The 23,994-nt window shown below is 39.5% G+C and overlaps 1 protein-coding gene across 1 annotated transcript in view; it reads left to right on the forward strand.

Moving 5' to 3' along the window:
* Window positions 1–3,388: 3,388 nt before the first annotated feature.
* fanca (FA complementation group A) overlaps window positions 3,389–23,994 on the forward strand; it is a 37,529-nt gene continuing 16,923 nt past the window's right edge. The window contains exons 1-26 of the mRNA XM_074631641.1: window positions 3,389–3,629; window positions 5,222–5,334; window positions 6,162–6,258; window positions 7,678–7,832; window positions 8,454–8,549; window positions 9,931–10,004; window positions 11,317–11,426; window positions 12,288–12,398; window positions 12,594–12,657; window positions 13,984–14,096; window positions 14,344–14,420; window positions 14,987–15,128; window positions 15,814–15,947; window positions 16,378–16,488; window positions 17,445–17,540; window positions 17,708–17,770; window positions 19,459–19,547; window positions 19,661–19,721; window positions 19,847–19,896; window positions 20,144–20,214; window positions 22,112–22,210; window positions 22,451–22,584; window positions 22,681–22,751; window positions 23,048–23,147; window positions 23,348–23,535; window positions 23,641–23,737. Coding sequence (XP_074487742.1) covers window positions 3,569–3,629; window positions 5,222–5,334; window positions 6,162–6,258; window positions 7,678–7,832; window positions 8,454–8,549; window positions 9,931–10,004; window positions 11,317–11,426; window positions 12,288–12,398; window positions 12,594–12,657; window positions 13,984–14,096; window positions 14,344–14,420; window positions 14,987–15,128; window positions 15,814–15,947; window positions 16,378–16,488; window positions 17,445–17,540; window positions 17,708–17,770; window positions 19,459–19,547; window positions 19,661–19,721; window positions 19,847–19,896; window positions 20,144–20,214; window positions 22,112–22,210; window positions 22,451–22,584; window positions 22,681–22,751; window positions 23,048–23,147; window positions 23,348–23,535; window positions 23,641–23,737 — 2,577 coding nt within the window. The 5' untranslated portion in view covers window positions 3,389–3,568. The remainder of the gene's footprint in view (window positions 3,630–5,221; window positions 5,335–6,161; window positions 6,259–7,677; window positions 7,833–8,453; window positions 8,550–9,930; window positions 10,005–11,316; window positions 11,427–12,287; window positions 12,399–12,593; window positions 12,658–13,983; window positions 14,097–14,343; window positions 14,421–14,986; window positions 15,129–15,813; window positions 15,948–16,377; window positions 16,489–17,444; window positions 17,541–17,707; window positions 17,771–19,458; window positions 19,548–19,660; window positions 19,722–19,846; window positions 19,897–20,143; window positions 20,215–22,111; window positions 22,211–22,450; window positions 22,585–22,680; window positions 22,752–23,047; window positions 23,148–23,347; window positions 23,536–23,640; window positions 23,738–23,994) is intronic.

The raw sequence follows: 23,994 nt of genomic DNA on the forward strand, positions 1-23,994 counted from the left end.
GATATTGTGGTTTTAGCTGACGTGTGTCGCCTCACTGTTTTGAGCGATGCTCGTTCATGTCTATTTAGAGCGAGCAGGCGCGAGCTCGACGCTGACTTTGGTTGATTTCAAGGCCACAGGTGTCGCTGTTAACAAGCATTTCTGAAAGTTACAAATAGTCCCTTTAAAGGTGCACGAAATATGACTTTTTTTTATAGTCCAACAGTACAAAGTCCATCATTTGTTAATACATACAGTATTAATACACGGCTGTGTTGAATACTCGATTCTGATTGGTCAATCACGGCATTCTACGGTCTGTTATTTCTCTATAACAGACCGTTGCTATGTATAACAGGCCGTTGCTATGGGCGTAGCTCTGATGTTGGACTCTGGAGGACCGTTTTTGTGTCAAAATATTGATTTCTTCAGTAAGTAGCCGTGTGATAAGCGGGATAAAGTACAGCTAGCAGGTCATTGTTGTGAAAGAATCCCCTTCAGGGCAGCTTCGCCCTGTCGGGGATTCTTTCACAACAATGACCGGCTCGCTGTACTTTATCCCTTACATAAATGAGTCAGTGACTGCTTCAGGAATAGGTGAGATTCTGGCTTTCAGAGGATGTATTGTCTTTGTTCCAGACTCTGATTTACTTGACATGCATGACATTTGGTATTTTGTGTGAGCTAACCTGCTATTGGAACGGCTAAGTTTTCATGCAATCAGACATGCAAACTTTATTGCGCACACACGTGAAATCCTGCTGAGGTCCAGATCCAGTCAGTCCGTAATCAAAACTTTGCCCTCCAGTGTCAGTGGCTCATTTGATTCAGACAAGAGCTGTATGTGTGTCCTCACGTGTCACTATCTGTTGCTCTTAATGGGGCTGACAGGTGATGACGCTCTGCCTTGTTGGTAGGTTTGCACTCAGCCTTGCACATCAGCACTCCTGTTTATATTACTATCCCGCACATTAGTGGTACAATAGGAAGAGAGGACTCTTAAAAATTCATGAGGACACATTGCATTAAGTTTTCATGAGTTCCTTTCATCGGCTCCCATGGGACGGTTTTCCTGCTGCCTGCCGTAATAAAGCTGGGAAGTCCAGAAAATACATGTGAGGCTGAAAGGAGAGTAATGATCTTCACTCCCAACACACCAAGGGCAAGATGCAGCCTGCTGCTGTACAGTCTTTGTCAAGGTCTGGCACTCACTATGCAACACCTGAACTGAGTCACAGTTGTATTTGTTCTCATTAAAACTTTGATTCTCAATGTTTTTTAATATTGCACATCACCATCTCGTGCGGCTTTCCACGGTACACCAACACAACCCTTTATGCCTTCAAAACCAGGTCAGACCTCTTATATGAAAAGGGGGAAGCTTATATTACAGTTACGCCTGTCATTACATGCCCTGCGTGCTGATTACATACCGGTTATGCTGTGCATTAGTCTGTAGCTCATTCACATTGAAGAGATCAAGATTGAAGATAGACTTTCCCCTTATAGAGTGTAAATATCTTACATGGGATGTATGTAATGTTTTATGGGGTTATGCGATTTTATGTCTTATTATGTGTCTTGACTGTTGTTCTGTCATGAGCACACTGAGACAAATTCCTAACAACTTTTATGACAAACTAGAAAGAGTACGTTACATTTTCTCTATTTTCCAACTTTTACTTTTGATACTTGAAGTACACTTCTGTACTTTTACTTAAGCTACATTTTGAATGGAGGACTTGTAATGTAATGTGGTATATTTACATTTTGTTTTACTCAAGTAAAGCATCTGAATACGTCTTCCACCACTGAGTATTGTATATAATGTGCACCGGGAACACAGTTGTGATCTATTGGAAAAAACTCAAATGTTCTGTCATGTTTCATTCACTTAATTCTGTAAACTTTCTGCTTCCTGTGTTAATCAAGTTAATCCTAGAAATCACGTGACTGCTCCATCGCTGTGTGTTTAACCCTATTTAGAGGTTGCAGCAGAATGCTTTGTCACTGAGATTAAATGATGCAATGCAATCACAAATCATGGGAAAACAACATCAATGGATCCAAATTCTCATCAAGCATATATTTACTTAACAGTCTTAACCTCTTTAAATACAGATCAGCTGGAAAATCATGGAAAGCTCCCCTCCAGCCGGTGGTTGCGTCCGAAATTCCACACTAACATGCCATTTAGTAGGGTAGACTGTATGGAGGACGGAACCTGCCTAAATCAAAAATAAATGAATAAATAAACAAATGACTTGATAAATAAATTAATATGTCATTAAATATAGCAAAAATAATATTAGAAATAAATGTAGCCATTAATTAATTGATAAAATGTGACATAAATTGATATTTCTGTTTTAATTTACTTCAATCTATATTTAACTTTATATGAATTCCCTTATTTTTTTACTCTTCTGTTTAATTTTTCCTTTTATTTATTTAAGTATTTATTTATTTTTGCATTTTTTTTATTTATTCATTTATTTTTGCATGTAGTTTATTTATTTATTTTTGCATTTATTTCTATATTTCTATATTTATTTTTAAATTTATTTATTCAGTTATTTATTTATGCACAATCTTCCTCTTACATTTCACCCCTTAAAACAAATGTGTCAGCGTTTCAGGTTCACTATTGCAAAATTAAAAAATGTTCATCCATATCGGGGAATCTTTATACCAATATATTAGAAGGGTAGAAATTGTTCAAAATGAACCTCTCTAATCTTATTAGAAATAGAGAATTAATTATTTATTATAATAATATCATGTAGCCTATCGATCTTTTGTACCCTCTCCTGTCTGCGGAGATGGATCTGTTGTTCATTTGCCTGACTGATTTTGTGATGTAAATTTGCTCCACAAATACAGAAATGCATGCGTTAGATTTTTTTTTAAGTTAATACAGTTATCCAGACGTCTGAACTTCAACTTTCATGTGTTTTAAATATTTTTATTAAGAAGCATGTGCATGTCAGGGATACAGACTTCTGTGGGGTGTGTATCATGCCTCATTTTTGATATATATCAACAAAAACAGACAATACTAGGAACTAAAGGCAAATAAAAAATTGAGACAAGCAAATACAAAGAACATAAGTAGTTAAAGGAAAAAAAAAACTCAAAACAAATCAAAACAACAAATAAATAAAATTAAATAAATAAATAAATAAAACACAGACAACACCCTAAGGCACACAAATCAGGGAGACATTGGCGACATACAGTATATACATAAACCTTCCCATCCCTGAGCAGTGCTACCTCGGGTACTAAAGACTATGTGTGTATTGCATCTTGATTGTCCGTCCCTTCTAGAACTTCAACTTTTAAAACAAACATCTACAACACAAACAACAACCAAAAAATACAGAGGAGGACTTTTACACTCCGGGTTACTTTTTGCTTGTCCCACAGCCGACTGGTCTCTCCTGATTGGCTGTAGCGCGGACCAATGGGAGAGAAGAGCGCGACGGGCAACATGGAGGAGCAAGGATAGATGCTGTCATTTAGCGACGTTATAAACACCTTTAAAGTATTGATTTCAACAGGCTAATCGGCTTAACGTAAAAGTAAGATGTCCCTCAGTGCATCGTGTGAGTCTGTCTCTCAGAAGAGGACTCTGTCGAGCCTCCTCGGTGAGTTAACAGCAGCTAACTAACACTTATTATTTATTATTTATGGACCAAACTACACGAGTCAGTCTGTAATGACAACACTCACTCAACATGTAGTCAGACTGACGTTCATCTCAGTCCACTCTCCCCGTTAATGTCATCACGATTATGAGTGTATTGTCTCGATAAATACGGCCTGTTGTTTGTAACGTTAACTATTGATTATGGTGTTGAATTAACCAGCTTCAGCTGTCAGAGTGGAGATGTTAAATTGACCGTTCTTTAAGTGGAGTTTGGTGAGACCTTTAGTAGAGTACCGGTCCTGTTTATGGGCCGGGCAGCACTTATTTTTGTCAATATTATTCTTCATCTTCCCACGCATGAAAATAAACCAAACTTTGCACATAGGTCCAGTGCTATGCTAACCTTCATCAGCTGGTTTTGTGGGCTAATAGTCCTGATGGTGGCTCTACAGCAACCAGCTAAAGTTTAAACATATGAAAGTTCATAAAAAATCAGCCAGATATGCTACAACTTTCCACCAAAATGTAGCTCAAGTGAGCAGAAATGTTTAGATGCTTCAACCTGGCAGGAATGATGAAGTCCATCACTCTGTTTTTTCTCAAAAACTGTAAAACCTATTAAACCTCTTCCCACATTTTTTGCTCATTGACACCAAACTCGCTGCATCTTCAGACTGTCCTCCACAAACCACATGTTTTAATGATCAAACACTGAGCCCACAGTGCATCAAAAATGTTTAGTGTAAACAGAACTGTACACAGCTACTGCAGAGTCTCACTAAACAAAGCTCCAATGTTCATGAAAATAAATGACAACATGTTGTGGTCATGGTAGATGTAGGGTGGTGAATTTCAGCATTTAATCTCAAAAACTGTATTTTTGACGGTACTTTGAATTCTATCCTCATATGAACCATTACAGTTAAAGGAAACCAATCATTTTTAAACATCACATCACTGAAGGAGCAATCAATCTTTATTAAAATAAATTACACACATCTCTGTGTTGTCTACATGAAGTACGCAAATCATCAGAATTTTGTCTCGAAAACTGAATTGTTGACACTAGTTTGAAATCTGCCACCCTGGCGTTTGCCTAAGTTACAGTGTGAGGTGGTAGTTTCCCCGGGCAGTACGCTCACCAAGACAGTGACATGTTCTTGGTGTCTAAAGTTGTGAGGTTGTGACCCGATCGAGGCAGAAGGAACGAGCTAATACCTTAAAGGATTAATGATGATGGATTGTCCTGTACTTCTCATTTGTCTTCCTCCTCTTCCTTTTTATCTTCTTCTTCCTCCTCAAAATGTCTGGCCCCGACCCAACGCTGCGCAGCAGCTATAATTACGTTTCTTTTCCACAAAATAACCCACCAAAGGTACCATATATGTTATATGGTATGCCATCTATCTAATGCTTTACATTGGCCAACATTTTACAGATAGCTTAGTTTTTGTCATAACTTCAGTACAACAAAGTAACATAATTCTTTACTGTTTGGCAAACTATGTTATACAATACTGAAACTGTGTCCATATAAACCTTTGAAAAATTCTAAGCATTATATGATTGTCCCTGCTGTTGTTCTCTCAGCTGGTCGTGTGGTGAAGAGGCCGAAGCAGGGAGATGGTCGGAGGCTGCAGGAGGCCACGATGCAGCTGTTGGAGCAGCAGCAGGACCTCTGCAGTCTGCTCAGGGAGGTCCAGGTGAGTGAGTGGACTTCAAGATGAAGGCAGAACCTATTGCTAGGCTGCAATGTCATGACTGTCAGATGATGTAGTAAATATGAAAAAAGCCTCTGGAAATGGGCTAAGAAAGGAAATTGTAATGTTATATTGGACTGTATGGAAAGATTTGCAGCTTCTACTGGCCATTATACTGCATTTACCTTATGTGCCACTTGATTGGATTTGGTGGAAAATATTCTGCATTGCATTGTAGCTGAAAGGAAAGTTGCTCTATAGCACTAAACCACCAAAGACATTTTATTGGAATAAGTGCTTCTATTAAACTCTTTTTTTTTTTTTTTTTTTAAGCTAAGAACACAAACAAGAACAATTCAGATCCTTACATAGCCCATCAGCTATACAGACACACAAACACATACAATCACAGAGATGCAGAGAGACAAAAAAGCGCATTTATACACTCAAAGGGGACAGAAATAGATTATACATGGTTAGCTGGGTTATACCATGAAGTAATGATAATATACTAATTATGATAGTAGAAAAATAAAAAGAGAGAGGTAGGGACAACAGACAGATAGACAGACAGAAACAAGTCTATTACATGACAAATATGGGAAATAATTGGAATAAGTTCTTCTGGGTGAATTATACATGTATGATACACTGCAGAGTGGCCTTTAAAGATTTAGGAACGCTGCTTCACCCTCAAATGTCCTAAGGAAACTCTAGTTTCCTCTAACTAGGAATTAGTTAGAGGGGGGGTGGTTAAAATTCAATAGTTTCTGACCTTTCACTGATATGTTATTAATATATCTTTACTGTATTTTTCACACTTTTTGTAGACTCCAGGTCCGTGTAACATTTCCCACACTCAGAATGAAGAGCAGAAACAGGCAGAGTCTGAAGGCGTTTCATCTGCCATTACAGGTTCACTGCTGGGTGAGTGTTTGATACACGGTCTCAGAAATAGCCTCTGTGCTGCACGTCGGCACAGGTTGACACACTCAGAGGCCCAGAGACACTGCTGCTGTACACATTAAATACAAAACAAACAGAGTAAAACCATGAAGAAAGAAAAGTGCGGGACTCTCCCAACATCTATTTGAGTCAGCTGAATGACAGACATAATCAAATTCACGTAACCTTTTCATGATGCCCATCTTTGTTCATTGTTTAACTTCTGGACAACTATCAGTTTTCAGATGTCATTTTCTTGTTTTTATGCACCACAAAGGGAGCGCTGGGATGATTCACCTATCCTGATTCGATACTATCACGATACTTGGGTGCCAATTCGATATGTATTGCGATTTTTAAGTATTACAATTTTACAAGTATTTCGATTTGATATTACGATTTATTTCGATTTTGTTAACTTTTTAACACTAGACCATGGGAAAAAGTTGAATCATACACCTCTAGGGCCTTTTACTTTAGAAAATATCTAAATTAATCCAGTAAGAATGTTTGATTTTCAGCATGTATGTAGTCAGAGATGTCCTGAAGTCAAATATATCAGTCACTGTCAGGAATGATTTATTACATTTTTTCCAGCAACCCAAAAATCTAATAATAAAGACATGTCTCTCATAAATCAGTGGTATTTTCTTTTTAATTTATAAGGGACATGTAATGTTTTATACTTCTGGTGAATATAATCCAATCAATCTTATTTCCATATATGTATTTTGTATATACGGTTCCCTTTGTTAACACCTTATTTTGAAAACCGGACGTAGTCACACCTGTATACTTCCGCTCAGCTCCGTTTGAATGCATTTAACATAAATGTCAGTATATGGGTGCTCTACAGTTGTAGCGTCGGCCCATTTGACCACGGAGATGAGAGTGACGGCCGGCTCGACCGCACGTTATCGCGATACGCTAACGTTTCCTGTCCGTGACGTCTAGCTCTGCTTTTCCTGCAATGTGTGAAACCCAAAGTGTTTCCATACTTTACTGGATGTGTAGTGTTTACCACGCTGGATTTAACATGAGAGGGTGCAGGTCGTATCCACGCTGACCCTCCAGCGTTTTCGTCTTTCTCGTTTCGGCTCGCTGCGGTTTGTTTTGGTTGACGGATACGGAACGGATATGACGTCACGTTACTCAGACTACAACAATAAAAGCGGTAACTTCCTTCTACCTCCATATAGACTTAAATGAAGCAAATATATTGATTCTGGCATTTAAAAAATCGCGATACATAGGTGAATCTATTTTTTCCCCCACCCCTACACAAAGGACACATGGAAATGACCATTGCTCACGACAGGTGTGCCACACATGATGACAGCCTAACTGTGACACAAAGTAAATGCTTGGAATTACAGGATGTGTTGTATTGTCTGTGGACAGTGTGTGAGCTGAGGTGCCAGGCCTTGCAGCTGGGTGTCCCGGTGGCGGTGCTGTCGGTGAAGATGGTGCTGGAGAGACTGATGGAGATCTCTGAAACTGAGGAGGTGAAGGAGGAAGAAGACAAGAGGAGAGGGCTTCTCAATACCTCTCAGCGAGTGAGTATCTGACAGTAAGATTTGATGTTATATTTATTTGTGGCATAATCCAAGCGGAGCATTTCACGTTATGTCTTCTGCTGTACTCAGGTCTCTTTTAAAAAAGAGATCTAGATCTCTAAGCAGATTACCTAATTAGATTAAATGTTATATATACTGAGTATATATATATATATATATATATATTTAATATGCAGTTTTGCTGAAAACATGCCAATTAATTTAATTTTACTAAAATGGTCAGCTACACTGTTAGAATAGTGTGTGTAGTGTGATGTACTGTATGTGTGCCTTTGTTTGTTTTTTACTCAGTGTGTCATTGTGGTTGTCATGTGTACAGTGACTTAGTGTTTCTGGTTAACTTCCCCGGTGCCACAACTTTACTGTTGCATCAGTTCTGCATATTGAAAATGGTTGTTGCATCACATCTATGCTGCAGGTCTGTTTGCAGATTACTTTTGTGGTTTAACATTTTAAAGCTACAGTTGCAGCCACAGAAGTCTCCGGCCTGAGTTTGTCTTATATTTACTGCAGGATTCTTGTTCAGAGTACAGAAAGCACGACAAATATGACATATACTATATAATATAATAATATAAGTCCCATCCGTGTCCTCTCTAGGTCCAGCTGTGTGTCCTGCTGGAGTCCAGCAAAGAGCTGCTGTCACAAGGAGCCTTCTGTCCTAAACTGCTCTGGCAAGAGTACAGAAGAGATCAGGTATGTGTGTGCACGTGCGTGCGCATGCATTAGGGCTGTGTATTGGCAAGAATCTGCCGATATGATACGTATCATGATACAGGGGTTATGATTCAATATATATATATATGATATATATATTGCGGAAAAAAAAAAGTTGACTTGAATGAAATAAAGTTTTGACTGAGTTCATCTTTGCATGTAAACTATTAATTAAAAACCAATAGTGTTTTTGAGAATCGATACAGTATCACAAAACATAATATCCCGATATTCGATTTTGTTTTTATATTTACTTACACGCGCATGTTCATTGAGACCTAATCTCTATAAACAGATTCTGCATTCACATGTAGTATCTGTAGGCAACGGGACAAGATTTTGGCATTGGAAGCGCTCTGGTTTCTGTTTGTAGTCCGAATAGTATCGGGCAGGCCTCGGTTGAATGCAGGTAAACAGTCCGTGTAGAGAGCAAAAGAGGTGGAACGCATCGGCCCAAATGCGGTCTCGGAACCCACCGGCTATCGTTTGGAAATGGTTTAGATTTGTATTGATTTAAAATTAGCTCGTAAACTGGCTACTTGTGAAACTAGAATGGCACTCGGAGAGCGCAGACCTCCGCCAAGCTGCTTTAGTACGATTGCCCCCCCACTCTCCGTGCAGCTGGCGCCATCATCCACGTGTATTTTTGTTTATGTTGAGATCAGCTGTACGTAGCGGAGCATCGTAAAACACTTCATCAAACTGGACAGAAACAAAGTAAATCTCACCTAAACTGTCGTCGTTACTCTTTCCAACAATCACCAAGTGTGCTTTGGTCGAACTCGACTGTAATTTCACCGAGTTTAATGCGAAAAAAACGCAGAATCTACAGAGAGATGGGCCGAGGCTTTTCAGGTCGGGTAGAATCTAACGTTATCTCTGTTGATCCAGTCCGTAAGCTTCCATGGCTGCAGATCGGCTGTGCTTGGGTACCAATTTTGTTTCATAGGTGGCAACAGGGTGTCTAAATGGTCAGAGGACGGGATCTCACAGATCCAACACAAAAACAGACGTTATGGACCACACTGGAGATTTCAAAGGAGAACATGCTGGCTCAGCATTGTTGTCAGAGAAGCCAGTATTTCAATTCAGCATGTTTCCTTAATCTCTGATAAAAAATCATGATCATTTTATAAAGTAAATCTATAACATCTTGGTCCTTTAAAATACCTTTGTTTAGGATGTTCTGTGCAGCCGAGTTGAAGTGAAAACACAACTGAAGAAGTTCAATTGTAAATATAAAAGTCAGTTTATTTATCCCTTAACAGTTGGTCTAAACTGCCACAGTAGGATAAACCCAGCTTGGCCTTCTTATATAATGGATGTAGTAAATTAAATATTCATTGTGGTGTTTTTACAGAGGCTACCCAAGCTGGAGGTGGTGTACCACCTTCACCTTCACAACATCCTCACTCTGAAGTACATCATAGAGAGGTAAGAAATATTAGTTGTTTTTTTTCTCTTTGGTTTTGGGTAAATTTAGTTTGTGCCGTCTTGTTGGGCATCAGAGTTGGTCAGCTGCTGCGGAGCTCATCTAGAGCACACAGAGACTAATCTGTTGGCTGCGTAAGATAACAAGGCAGAGAAGTATTTTAATGTAGTATTTATACTTCTGACATTATGGAAGCAAAGAAAGACCATAAGGGTTTGACTGTTAACTGAGTACATAACTGTGAAATGTAATCACTTCTTCTGATCACTTATTGTTGGAATTCAAACACTACTGGATTTATAGCATTGACGCATTTTACTCTGAAAACAAACTATCTGAATCTATGTGGGTTGAGTTACAAGTTGTGCAATGTCAAAGACATGATTTTAGGTTTCATGTTTCAATAAAAAATTCAACAAAAATAAATCAATAACGTCAGATAATGAGGCCCAGGCCCTTAAGAGTGGTCTCTACGGACTAGCGTGGACTGAGATCTTGAGGTATTTCTATGTAGGTGTATATATATAAACCTTCTGTTTCTTATTTTTTATTTTGTGTATGTATATATACATTTATTGTGTGTATGTATATCTATGTGCATATGTATATTTTATATATATATATATATATATATATATATATATATATATATATATATATATATATATATATATATATATATTGTTTATTTATATATTTAATTTAATTTAGTTTATTTCGTTTTTTATCTCTCGTGTGTGGAGAATGTGTTCTGCGTTGAGGGTGAGTTAGAAGAAGGGGTACATATTTGTATTATGCTCCTTACTCCTTGAATGTTCAACCCTTTTGAAAAAAAATCCATATACTCTTATATTCTATATACTCTTTAAATTCAGTCAACAGAATTTATGATGAACAAATTCCATCTTGGACATCCAGACTACCGAGCATCACTCAGACCTCTGTCCTATCAGGATATATTCTCAGTCACATGATAGACAAGTTCAGAACCTGGATTTTCTATCTGAACGTGTGAATGTTCTGATTATTTCAGAGATGGAAAATCAAACTACATGAACACATAAAGGTGGCGTTCAAAGTAATAACATTCAATACTACAGCACATTTGAACTCACAGCAGAAGACTCAGACACTTGGCTGTCAGTTTTGTTGTTACAGTGCCCCTCTGTGGATGTAGTGAGAGCCATCTTTATATTGTACCCTGAGTTCAGTTCACAGAAGAACTCAACCATAAGCTCCACACAACTAAGACGGGTATCCAAGTCACCGGAAAATAACCTTTCACCCAGTTCTGCCCTTTTTTGCTTGTTTCAGCGATGAAGGAGTGAGGTTGTGGTTGGTGTCTCAGTTGAAGGCTCTGTGCGGTTGGACACCTCCAGCGGGAGAAGAGGAAACCAAACATGTTCAACAGAAAGTGTTGTCAAGTAAGGGCACAGATTTGTGTCACTCGTCTCGTTAACGTGGGAACTAGTGAGCTTTAGAGGTGTTGGTAGGTGGATTTAATTATCTTTTGAGAGTTTTGAGGTGGGATTTGAATGTTGTAAAAGTGTCAGACTGTTGGATGTGAGGAGGGAGGGAGTTCCAGAGCCTGGGAGCAGTGCAACTGAATGCCCTAACACCCATGGGTGCTGAGGCGGGAGGTGGGCGTGGTCTGAAGTCCAGCTGAGGATGAGCGCAGGGAACTGGTTTCTCTCACTCACTGAAGGTCCTTTCAGACACAATGCGACAACGGTACCACTGCGCTCTGAAACACATTATTTCCAACGGCTTGCGCCGAACCACGGCAGCTTTTCGCTGCGTCGTGCAAAGGGTGCAGCTTAAACATGAGCTCAAACGGCGCTGTGTAATGAGCATAGACTGCTCTCTTCCGCCAGGAAACAACAGTTGTAGATGTAGCTCTATTGTCGTCCGGTTGGAAACAGCAGGAATTATACACACTGTTCAGTTCCAGAAACAGGATAAGATAAAAAAAAGGAAAACGAGTGTGAAAATTTGTCATAAATCGGGAGAAAGACGAGAGAAAACTGGGAAAGGGGCGATGAAAAACGGGAATCTCCCGGGAAAATCGTGAGGGTTGGCAAGTGTGATTGCCGTAGTTTCAAAGTCCCTTGCTTACTTGGTAAGACAAGTCACTTGCACTGCCAGAGTTAGGAGTTTTAACTGCAACCACCCAAGCTACAAAAGAAAATGCACTCATGGTATCAAGTACACTTGATAAAATGTTCACCAGATGACATAATGCTTCTGCTGAGGATAATGCTAATACATGATTTCCTGTGTTTTAGCTGTGGTTGGAGTCTTGGTGGGAAGTGGCTTTGAGCTGAGCCAGGAGCCAGCAGCCGCAGACAGGAGGATGTCCCTACTCTGCTGCTCGGTGCTGGACGACATGCTCTTCTGTGAGTCTACATGTCCCTGTCCCACTTACCCTGTCCTGTGTTGAGGAAATATTTAGTAAAGCACTTTGATTCACACCTCTGGACCCTGAACGCCACTTTCTACTTCTTTAACTGCTAAGACGTCTAAGTATCATTTTAGTACTTTCCTTTTTTTTTTGTCTTGCATGTCATTGTTTTTCTGTCTGTCTTCTTCAGGGCTGCTAGACGATGTGGAAAAGAGTCCGACGCTGCAGTGTGCTGGAGCAGGAGCTGAGCTATGGTTCTTTGTTTTTTATTTGTTCTTATTAACCTTTATGAAATCAGATAGTCTTGTTGAGATTGGGTCTCTGTCCCAAAAAAAAGACCTGGAAACAAACATTAGTCAGTGCAATACATGAGAGAGAACATACACAGACATCTGGCATTATACAAGGACATTATTTATTTGTATGAAACAGCAATTTTAGACATCATGGAAAATGTGATATTCTGTATAAATGCCTTAAAATCACTTAAAGCTTCAGTAGGCAGAATGTTTTTGGCATCATTGGGCCGAAAATTCCATAATAACCTTTCAGCATATTGTAATTCAAGTGTTCTGAGAGAAAACTAGACTTCTGCACCTCCTCATGGCTCTGCTTTCAGGCTTTAGAATATTTAGCCCGTGACGGGAGACTTTGACCAATCACAGGTCATTTCAGAAAGAGAGCGTTCCTATTGGCTGTGCTCCGGCTGGTGGGCGGTGCTTGGTATTTCCTCAAGAGATCTCAACATGGCTGCCGGGTCACAAACTTTCTCATTTCACAGCTAAACAGTACACTACAAGATGTTTCTGAGAACATCTGAGGAGAGAAATAGACATTACAGTAACAGAATATTGATTCATATTTGATCAGCGCTGCCTAGTTTGACCGTTTAATCGGAGTTGGCGAGTGATTGACAGCCGTCTCTCATAGACGGCAGCTGGATGGCAGACTCCAGATCAGCTCTTACTGGTTGTTTTCCTCTGGTCTGTGAAATCTTGCAGATAACGTTAGGAGCACCGGAGGACACATTTTTTTTTTTTTCAGATTACCTGTCTCATGCACTACTGTCAGGATATAGTAACTGTTTTATAATAACTTTTTGTTATCATATTTGCTCCAATCTCGCCTACTGCAGCTTTAAAAGGACAGAGAATTACAGCAGGTTCTGCAGGCTACACTATTTATAGTGTATAAAGTGTCAGAGCTACAGTATTTCTTTCTAGGTTCAGTTAAAACTCTGAACTTCAAATCACAGGTCACAGGATTAGACAGTTATATAAATACTAACCAGTGCTGTGACCTGATTCTGTCATTGTTATTATTATTCTGTTATCTGGAATGTGAAGCACTTAGCTAGTACTGGGTACATCTCCAACGCTTCTTCAACAAAGGTTTAAACTGCAACATGACTGATTGGTGGAGGCATACAGCCGAGAGGCGGTAATTCTAGTTTTACTCTGGATGATGTATTTTATCTGTAGTGAACAAACAGTAGGTCATCGTGGATATGTGACCATCACCTCAGCATTGGGAACACGTATGTCTCTGTTTCTTACACCTCTGCCCTGTGTTTTGTGCAGGATTCAGATATTTGATGCTTCTTTGTGCGGAGTGTCAGCATCAGTGGATACTCTTCAGCGTTTCTTCACACACTCCCTCACTCAGACTCTCACTTACAAGCCTCGACTAACAGGTAAAGACAAGTTAGAGATCTTTTTAACAGCCCGATGCTGTGTGTTTCGCTTGATAATGCTTAATTTAGCTTTAAACACAATGTCGACACTAATCTGGTAAAAGCTTTTCAATGGGGTCAGAAGATTCAGGTTTGGAAAGATTTAGAAATAAGTACCCTGATGTACAGGTCCATGCTGCTTTCATAAAGATAACAAAAAATCATTTGTAAAAATCCGAAGTACAACAACTAAATGTCGTTTCCGCAGTGTCGGATGCCATCACTCTGCAGAATGAGTGGACCTTTGCAAAAGCCAGCCGGTTGTTGACCTCTCTTTTCCGTAAGGTAAATGTTTCATGCAGCCCAGGTTGTAAACCTTCACACATAAACAAGTACGCCCAGATTAAAATTATTTGTCACTCCTGCCTTTGGATTTCTGACTGACAGATGACTGTTAGCTGGTGTCCCTGCAAGTGACTACCATTTCTTTTTTTATTTATAACATTGTAATTAAAGGTGGAGTCAGCGATTCTGGAGAAAGATTGTTGATATATGAACTCAAAACCCAAACAAAATAAAAACCCTCCGGTGAACCTCACAATAAGTTAAAAATTCTACTCTCTACTCTTATTCTATTTCTATGGTCAGATCACGTCAGGCTTCCGGTGTACAGTCTTCAGCCCAGAGGAACATAGCACAGAGAGTATTGATTTATCTATTATGATGTTCTTAGTGGTCAGTCTGTCAGTCTGTCAGCCACCCACCCTCTGTGTGTTCTGCTCCTGGTTTCTTCAGATTGCACTTTTGCTAAAAGCTTACTTGAAGTGCTTTTAGTGTCTTCAGATCTGTGGTTGGCAGGGTCTATTGTAATGAAACTAACTGTAACTCACCTTTTATTGTTTCTGTAAAAGCTGGCTGTGATCTTCAGTGTGGAGCAGCTGCTGCGTCACCTGCAGCAGGTTTTGGAAACCCACGAGGTCAACTGGAAACATGTCCTGTGCTTCCTCTCCACTCTGCTGGTTTACAACCCCAGTGCCCAGCCCAGTCTGAGAGGTAAACACCAGGGAAGCAGCCTGCTTTTATAGTGGATTCAAACTGCCAAGTGCCAATATTATGAGCTCAGAATACGTCTGATCATTTTGATTAGGAAAAAAATATCGAAATGCGTCATTCACTATTACACTACTCTTGGCTATCATAAGCCCCCGTGATGCACCATCCATGCTAAAGATTGGACTTGGACTCAAGGATGAACTGATTAGATTTTGGTGGTCAAAGGTCAAGGTCACTGTGACCTCACAAAACACGTTTTTTGGCCATAACTCAAGAATTCATATGCCAATTATGACAATTTCATACAAATGTCTAACAGGATAAAATGATAAAGTGATGGAATGTTGGACAGACGTGGATGTAAACTGTAACTTGACTGGTTGGTGGAGGCATACAACCGCAAGGTGGTGATTCTAGTTTTAAAGTTTTCCCTCAAAACCAGCATAATAATGTAAAATAATTGTCCCATTAGAATTAAGCAGTTTCTCATAGATTAGTGAAGTATTTAGCAATTGTCATTTTTTAAAAGCTAAAAGTTTAATTTCCCACACCTGTAAACTAATGTATCCGACTAGTATATACAAAAAGGGAAACACAAATTGATATAAATCAGATGTAAGAAGAACTTATTGACTGCAGTGTTAAAAGGCTTGTCATATCTGTTGTGTGTCTCTGCCTCTGCCAGAGCTGCTGTCCAGACTGCTGAGCTCTGCATTTGAAGGCTACGACCTAGAGAACATGATAACTGCCTTCCTCTTGGCCCGACAGGGTGCCCTGGAGGGACCCGCCATCTTCACTTCCTACAGCAACTGGTTCAAGGTTTCACGTTGTTTTTTTCAACACCAGTTGTGGTTATTGATATGTTTGGATCAGTGCTGCTGATGTTAATGTTCTCAGTGGCATGGCCAGCAGCTATTTTTAGCGTGCGTTCACCACATAGGAGGATGAAAACGCCTCTGAAATAGCAGACACAAGAAGCCTTCTGTGAAACTCAGGATAATAACACAAACACTTGTCAAGGTGGTCAGCCAGTGTAATGTTGAGTAATGTGCATTTGTATTAATAACACTCTTATCATATACATCAGAGGTGAGCAGCGATGGCTGGCACCAGATGTCGTTCATCTTTAAAGGCAATTTTGTAAGATTAGAGTTTAAGAGAGATAGATAGAGATAGAGCTTAAAATGTCTCAGTGCACCTTGAAGTTTATTATTTTTACTCATGGCATTATTCTTTGCTGCCTCATCAGATGTCTTTCGGTGGAGGGAGTGGCTACCATGCGACCAGTAAGAAATCTCTGGTGTTTCTGCTGAAGTTCCTGTCTGACTTGGTGCCCTTTGAACCTCCACAGTACCTCAAGGTGACATTCTGCAATATGTCTTTGACACTGAACCATTTCACTAGACATAAGATATATGGTGTTTTTTTTTTTTTAATATATATACCGTATTAGATGAACCTGTAATGATGCTCATGGGCAAACTGAGTACATGGGCTGTAACAAGATTCAGAAGAAGACATATTAAATTATAGATGAATAGAAAAACATACAAGTTTATACTGTATACTGTATGTAGGGTATGATAAATATATACAGTATAACATACAGTAACTACTTGAAAAAAACGTTAAACAGGAATATGAGTTCATACTCACTATACAGTCTGCAGGTGTGGTGGAAAGTAACAAAGTACATTTACTGCAGTACTGTACTTAACTTAAATTTTTAGACACTTATACTTTACTTCAGTATTTTCATTTTATACTACTTTATACTTCTACTCCACTACATCTCAGAGGGAAATATTGTACTTTTTACATCCTCGACAATTATCGGACAGCTATAGTTCCTCATGACTTTTCAGATTAAGAAAGATAGAAAGATACAAAAAATAAACATGATAAGCTCATAAAATACAATGAATTTTCAAAAATCAAACCAGTAGTTCTCAACCTTTTTGGTTTATGATCCCGTACACAAAACAGTGTCTACTCTGGACCCTTGTCTCACTTCCCTAGTCTATAAGTTGTTATCATTTCCCCTCTAACTTCATAGACTGTTTCATATAAAGAACCATTCAAGGTTCAAAGAAGTCAAGTTATTCAATATTTCACAAAAACTAGGGCAAAGTCAGAAAAATTAATACACATGTCAGTAGCAGAACTTTTTCCTCTTTCCTAACCTATTAATCATCTCACGACCCCCAGATTTATTTTGTGACACATTGTTACAGTGTAAGCCGTAAGAAAACACTAGAAACATAGAAATGAGCCAGCTGAGAGTTTCAACACCTCGCTGTCATTTTGCCCTGGTAGGTTCACATCCTGCAACCTCCGTATGTACCTGTGAAACACCGCAGCCTCCTGATGGAGTACGTCTCTCTGGCCAAGACCAGGCTGGCTGACCTCAAGGTAAGAGCTGGGGTAAAGATGAAGGAATTTATCACGTCATTACGTCATTACTGCGTTACTTAGACATTTTTATATTGAAACTAACAACAATAACTCAATGTAGTGATTTATATTGTTATGTTTGGCTGAATTTCTTAAAATGTGTGTGTGTGTGTGTGTACATGCAGGAGTCAGTGGAGGACATGGGTTTATATGAAGATGTTTCTGGTGCAGGTGGATCATCATTGCAGGTAACAGTGACACCCAGTGGTTTGTTTGTGTAATGATACCTGTTGATGAATTGTCTGTCCAATGAGAGATGAGGAGAGATGTCAGTACAGAATGCCCTTATTTTGATAAGGCTCTTTAATTAGGATAAGTGACATCTGCAAACAAGCTGTGGGGGAAAGTGAGCAGCATCTATATAATGGAATGTTCAATAGAAGTGCTTGTTTTTGCCAGTGACAGGCTCAGATTGTTATAAGTGTCAATATTGTGACAACAATTATGGTTATTTATTAATTTCGGTTCCTCGCCAGATTTCAGAAGGAGACTCTTTCCATAATGTCAGACACTTATAGTAACAATCAGAGCCTGTCATGGCAAAAACAAAGCACTTGTAGTGGATGTAAATGACGCTGCCTACTTGCACCAATAGCAACATATTGCAGCCCGTCTACAGCGCTCTCCCTCAATACTGGACAAATTTCAGAAATTGTTGTCCCCATTAACCAGTAGAGCCGAGACGATTCACCTATCTCTTGATTCGATACTATCTCGATACTTGGGTGCCGATTCGATATGTATTATGATTTTTAAGTATTGCAATTTTTGTTAACCTTTTTAACACTAGACCATGGGAAAAAGTTGAATCATACACTTCAAGGTACTTTTACTTTGAAAAATATCTAAATTAATACAGTAAGAATGTTTGATTTTCAGCATGTAGTATGTAGTCAGAGATGTCCTGAAGTCAAATATATCAGGATCATTGTTAGGAATTATTTATTACTTTTTTTCCAGCAACCCAAAAATCAAAGAATAAAGACATTTCCCTCACAAATTAGTGGTATATTCTTTTTAATTTATAAGGGCCATGTAATGTTTTATACTTCTGGTGAATATAATCCAAACAGTCTTATTTCTTTATATTTATTTTGTTTATACAGTTCCCTTCGTTAACACCTTATTTTGAAAACCGGACGTAGTCCCACGTGTATACTTCCTCTAACTTCTCCAAGGTGGTCTCTAGCTCTCCCGTCAGCTCCGTTCTCTTTATACATCCATGGTCAGCTCCATCGGGGCCGTTTGAATGCATTTAACATAAATGTCAGTATATGGGTGCTCTACAGTTCTCATCTGTACAGGTGAGAGTGACGGCCGGCTCGACCGCACGTTACCGCGATACGCTAACGTTTCCTGTCCGTTTCCATACTTTACTGTACTGCAGACCACGCAGACCCTCCAACGTTTTCTACTTTTTCGTTTCTGCTCACGGTGGCCGGCTGCGTTTTTTTTTGGTTGACGGATATGACATCACGTTACTCAGACTAAAACTATAAAAGCGGTAACTTCCTTTTACCTCTGCATAGACTCAAATGAAGCAAATATATTGATCCTGGCAATTAAAAATTTGATTTCAAAATCGTAAAAAAAACAAAATTCGCAATACATAGGTGAATCGATTTTTTGGGGGGTAAATAGGGTCCAGGTTGAAAAATACCGAAGTCACCCTTTAACAGTTTTTGAAAACTAGATGCATTTCGGTTTGGTACCTAAAAGTATTGCTGATTCATACCTAACCCTCGATACCGCACAATGAGCGAAATGTTATTTATTCATAGGAAGCGAAGTTTTTTTTTTATTTGCAAAATGTATTTTAAGTTATGTTTTTAATATCTTAACAGTATATAACAGTATGATGTTTGTGTGTCTGCAGCCTCAGTGCCAGGCTGTCCAGGATGTGGAGAAAGCAGTGTCTCTATTTGAGAGCACAGGAAGAATCTCTGCCACAGTCATGGAGGCCAGGTATACAGTATATGAAGGTCCTTTAAAAAAAAAAAAAACTGTGTTTCATGTAGAAGTGAGAATTCAATTACTCAGAGACAGGACGATTTATTGACACCTCTGTCTTCTCACAGTATTTTCCGGAGGCCGTATTTCCTCACACGATTCCTCCCTGCTCTGCTGACACCGCGGATGGTGAGCACATTCACCTCTTTGTTTGATCTTCTACGCATTCTCAGACGTGAAGGTTCTTTTTGTTATTTTGTTACAAATCTTCGCATGACATGCTGAATTCAAGTTTACCTGTCTTTCAATTCCAGCTTCCTGTCAAAGCCGACGCTCGGATGAGTTTCATAGAAGCTTTGAAAAAGTGAGTTCTTATCAGAAGCTTGTAAAGTGTGCATTATAGCTCTTCTTGTTTCTCTGTATGTATTCTTTTAACACATGTAATCTGGGAAAATGAGAAATTTAAATTGAGCATCATTGCTTATATTTGTTTGTTTGTGGGCCTGATAAGAAAAATCATCTGATTGTTAATGTTATACTTTACCAATAATGATTATCTGTGATTATTTATTGTATTTCCACTGTTATGACACATGTTTGTCTGTATTCAGGGCAGATAAGATCCCTGCTGCACAGTATTCATCTTATGTGGAGTCCTGCCAGAAACAGAGGCAGCAGGATGGTGGGTCATGTCATTCGCTCATTTATTGTATACTCACAAAGATAACCCTCATTTTTTTTTTTTTATGTGGTTTCTTTTTCCAAGTACATAAATCTGATTTTGTCTAATGATGTAACTAGAATAACAACCACATACAAAAGGGTACATCTAATTTAATTTATTTAGTAGTAGTTTAGAGGGTTATGTAATACAGAAATGACAATATTTGAAAATGAGTGAATGTTTCATCTGAAATACCCCGGAGTGGCACAGCTCACTTAAAGTATGTGTGGCTGCAGTGAGAGTTGGAATCTATCACGTTTTAATCATCCAGTGGTTTCTCTTTTCTGATCATGACAAAGATACGGTAGATGTACGGAAGCCCTGAGAGGCCAGTGAGAAAAAAAATTCTGGGGATCCATTTTTTAAGTCTGATCTAAATAGTTTTCTCTACTGTGTTTATGACTTAAGCTGCCTTCACATGATGAGACATTTGTGCTTCACTCACCGCGAGGTAGGCGCAGAGGCTTTCAGCAGATAAAATATCTCTCCAAAAAGAGAGCAAGGAACGCCATTCACTGTTTCTAGGCAACAACAACAGTTGCAGCTGTTCTCATTGGGTGCGCTTTGAAAGGTCAACAGCAACCGAGGTCAAAGTTGAAATAATTTTAACTTTGAGTGCAGCGCTCTGTGGCGATTTTGAGCGGTGTGCCACGCCAAGTGTAGGTCTTTCGCCTAGTCGGGCGGCACCGCTCCCTCCATAGGAAAAAAAATGGCACAGCCAGCGCAGAGCGATTTTTACCGCTGATCATGTGTAGACGCCTTGAGGAAGGGGTGAAAAATGTTTTGCCAGGATCATCTCTCTAAGTTTCTTAATTTTTTCTTTCAAAAGTTTTGGCAGGAGAATATTTCAAAGTGTTTGTTGTTGTAATACTCATTTCCTCCACAAGAGGATGAAGTACACCACTACCCCATGTTAAGATAAGATATTCCTTTATTAGTCCCACAGTGGTGAAATTTGCAGTGTACAGCAGCAAAGGGGTTAGTACAGAAACAAGTAAAAACAAAAAGCAAGATACAACACAGTAAAAAAAGAAAAGAAAAAGTGAAACAAAATATGAACAATTTAAATAGAAGGAAATATAAAAATACGAACAATATAAACAAGGGAAAATGTTAAAAATTGGGACAAAATAAACAGTATTGACAATAAACAGACTAACATAATTGTATAAGTGGAAAAAATATATTGCACAGTGATTGATGTTCTAAATAGGACTAAAAGCATTCATGTTTCATGGTAGTTTTAATTTCTCTATGCACTCTAAACACAAGGTACATATATTGTGTGCTAGCAAGTTATGTAAATAATAACTCCCCTGGAAGAAAACATGTTGTCTAGGGCTGTCCTCGACCAAAGAAATTCTTATTCGACTGACACTCGTACGATTTTGTCGACTAAGCGATGAGTTGATTTAATCCACAGATCTGTAACACTGAGTTTCTCCATAAAGAATCACACAAAAGCATCACTTTAAATCTAGTGTTTACCAGAGATGTGCTCATAATCGACTAAAGAAATCTTAGTCGGCTACGACCATAACGACTTATTAGTCGACTAAACGACTCAGAGGGGGCAGCCTTACTGTTTTCACAGATGGGAAAAAGGTAACTTAGTAAAATGAGCCTCGCAAAACTTCTTTTTTTTTCACTAGTTTCACAGATGAAAATAAAATTGAAGGAAGTTAGAAAGATGAACACAGGAGAGAAATCAATTTAGACTTCAGACTTAGAAAATGGATCACCAGAATTAGTTTTTTTCACTTGCCTCTCAGGGCTTCCGTATAGATGTAATGTTGCACGACAATCACATAATTGAGAAACCCATGACTGCATTTACACTGTGTTGTGTTTTTAGGGAACGCGGCGTGTTTGGACACTAATGATGATCCTCTGGAGGTCCTGAAGATCCAGCTGCAGGAGTTCACAGAGCTGGTTGTTGAGGGGAATGACGGAGGTAGGCAGATATCGAGAAAGGAAATGAAATGAATAATAATGTTGCTTCGTAACTGTTCAAGAACGGTGTTTGGAGCTTTAAGATGCAACACACTAAGAATCTGTGATGTGTTGGACGTTCGCTTTCCTCCGCAGTCATGTAGCACATCGCCAACCTCAGAGGGACTCACTACACTGTGCGCTACACTGTCTCTTTGAATCACTCATTTCTATACCTGTCATTCTGGTCATGTATCCTCAGAGATGTCGGCACAGCTGTCCAGGATCTCACACACTCTGAGTGTCATCTTTCCCGGCTGCCCCGATGAGCTGCTTGGACAGACAGTCATCAGACTTCACATTAACACCCCTCTGTCCCCTGAGCTCCATGTCAAAGTATACACTCATGAAATTCATTCATTGTAATTTTGCTGTATCAGTGTGCTGTATGTATGTCAGTAATTATATGTATTCTCTCCCTCATATTCTCAGGTCGTCAACATGATCCTAAAAAACTTCTGCCAGTGCATGCTCGATGCTTCCAGAGCAAACCCTCCTAATAAGTGAGTAATACAACCTTTTTTGAAAGTCTTACAATAAACAAGGAATTAGATTCTTATACCCCTGCAACAACGCATTCGGGGGTATAGAGCGCTCCACGTGTCCGTCCTACGGTACTACTGCCTGTCTCTCCAAACTGGGGGCGTTCCGACCGCCATCTACTGTAGATAATACACTGACTATGACTATGGATAAGTACCTCATACAACCCCAAAGGTTGTGCACAGGTTTGGAAATAACAGATTCACCTCTTTCTTTGTGGTGTGCAACTCACAATATACTTTTTCTGTCTTTCCAGACAAAGCCAGTGGGCCTCCAGGTTTGTCCGTGTGCTGCTTGGTAACACACAGTTCCTCTCCAGCCTTTTACACAGACTCTGGGACCTATTTCATAACCAGGTACATAAATCCATATTCTGATGCACTTCTGTCTACATCTGTCTTTTGCTTTGTGTCTGTTAACTCTCTCTGTTTCTTGCCTGGATTGTTTTGTTTTTCATTTTTAGACGACATTAAAATCACTTCACCTCTTTATTCCTCCACACCACTCAAATCAGTACATTCACTTATCAGCTTCACAAACCTCTTCTGTCAAAAAGGGGCCGTCGCTGAGTGCTGCCCACTTACTCGGCCTGGCGGCATTTGTGGTGCATCTCCACGCCTCCATGTCCCACGCTCCTCTGGTTCAGCTGGTCCCGCCCATTCTGCCTGAGCCGGTACCCGTGGGAGAAGCTCTTAGCTCGGCGCTGGTCTGCAGCACACACACTAACATGCTCTTCTGTGTCAGGTGAGGTTACTTGTGCAGCTGGATGGTGACAAACTTTACCTGGCTCAATAATGAATGGAACGCCTGGCTGTCACCTTGACTCACAGTCTTCTTGTTGCTGTCCAGGTTGAGTGTGGCAGCTGTGTGTTACGGGATCTGCAGAGGGGACTCACTGCCTCAGCAACAACAACAGGACTACATCCTCAACAGCCTCTATAAGAAGGTGTCTTTTTCTCTCACTTGCCATAATGTCATTAAAGCTTCAGTGGGTAGAAATGGAGCAAATATGATTAGAAAAGGTTATATTTATAAAACGACAGTAGTGCATGAGACAGGTAATCTGAAAAAAATCATGTTCCTCTGGTGTGCTCCGGTGCTCCTAATGGCATCTGCAAGATTTCTTAGACAGGAAAACAAGCAGTCAGATCTGATCTGGAGTCTGCCGTCCAGTCACAAACTCCGACCAAACGGTCAAACTAG

Source organism: Sebastes fasciatus, chromosome 4, assembly GCF_043250625.1.
Source record: "Sebastes fasciatus isolate fSebFas1 chromosome 4, fSebFas1.pri, whole genome shotgun sequence".
Classification (NCBI taxonomy): domain Eukaryota; kingdom Metazoa; phylum Chordata; class Actinopteri; order Perciformes; family Sebastidae; genus Sebastes; species Sebastes fasciatus.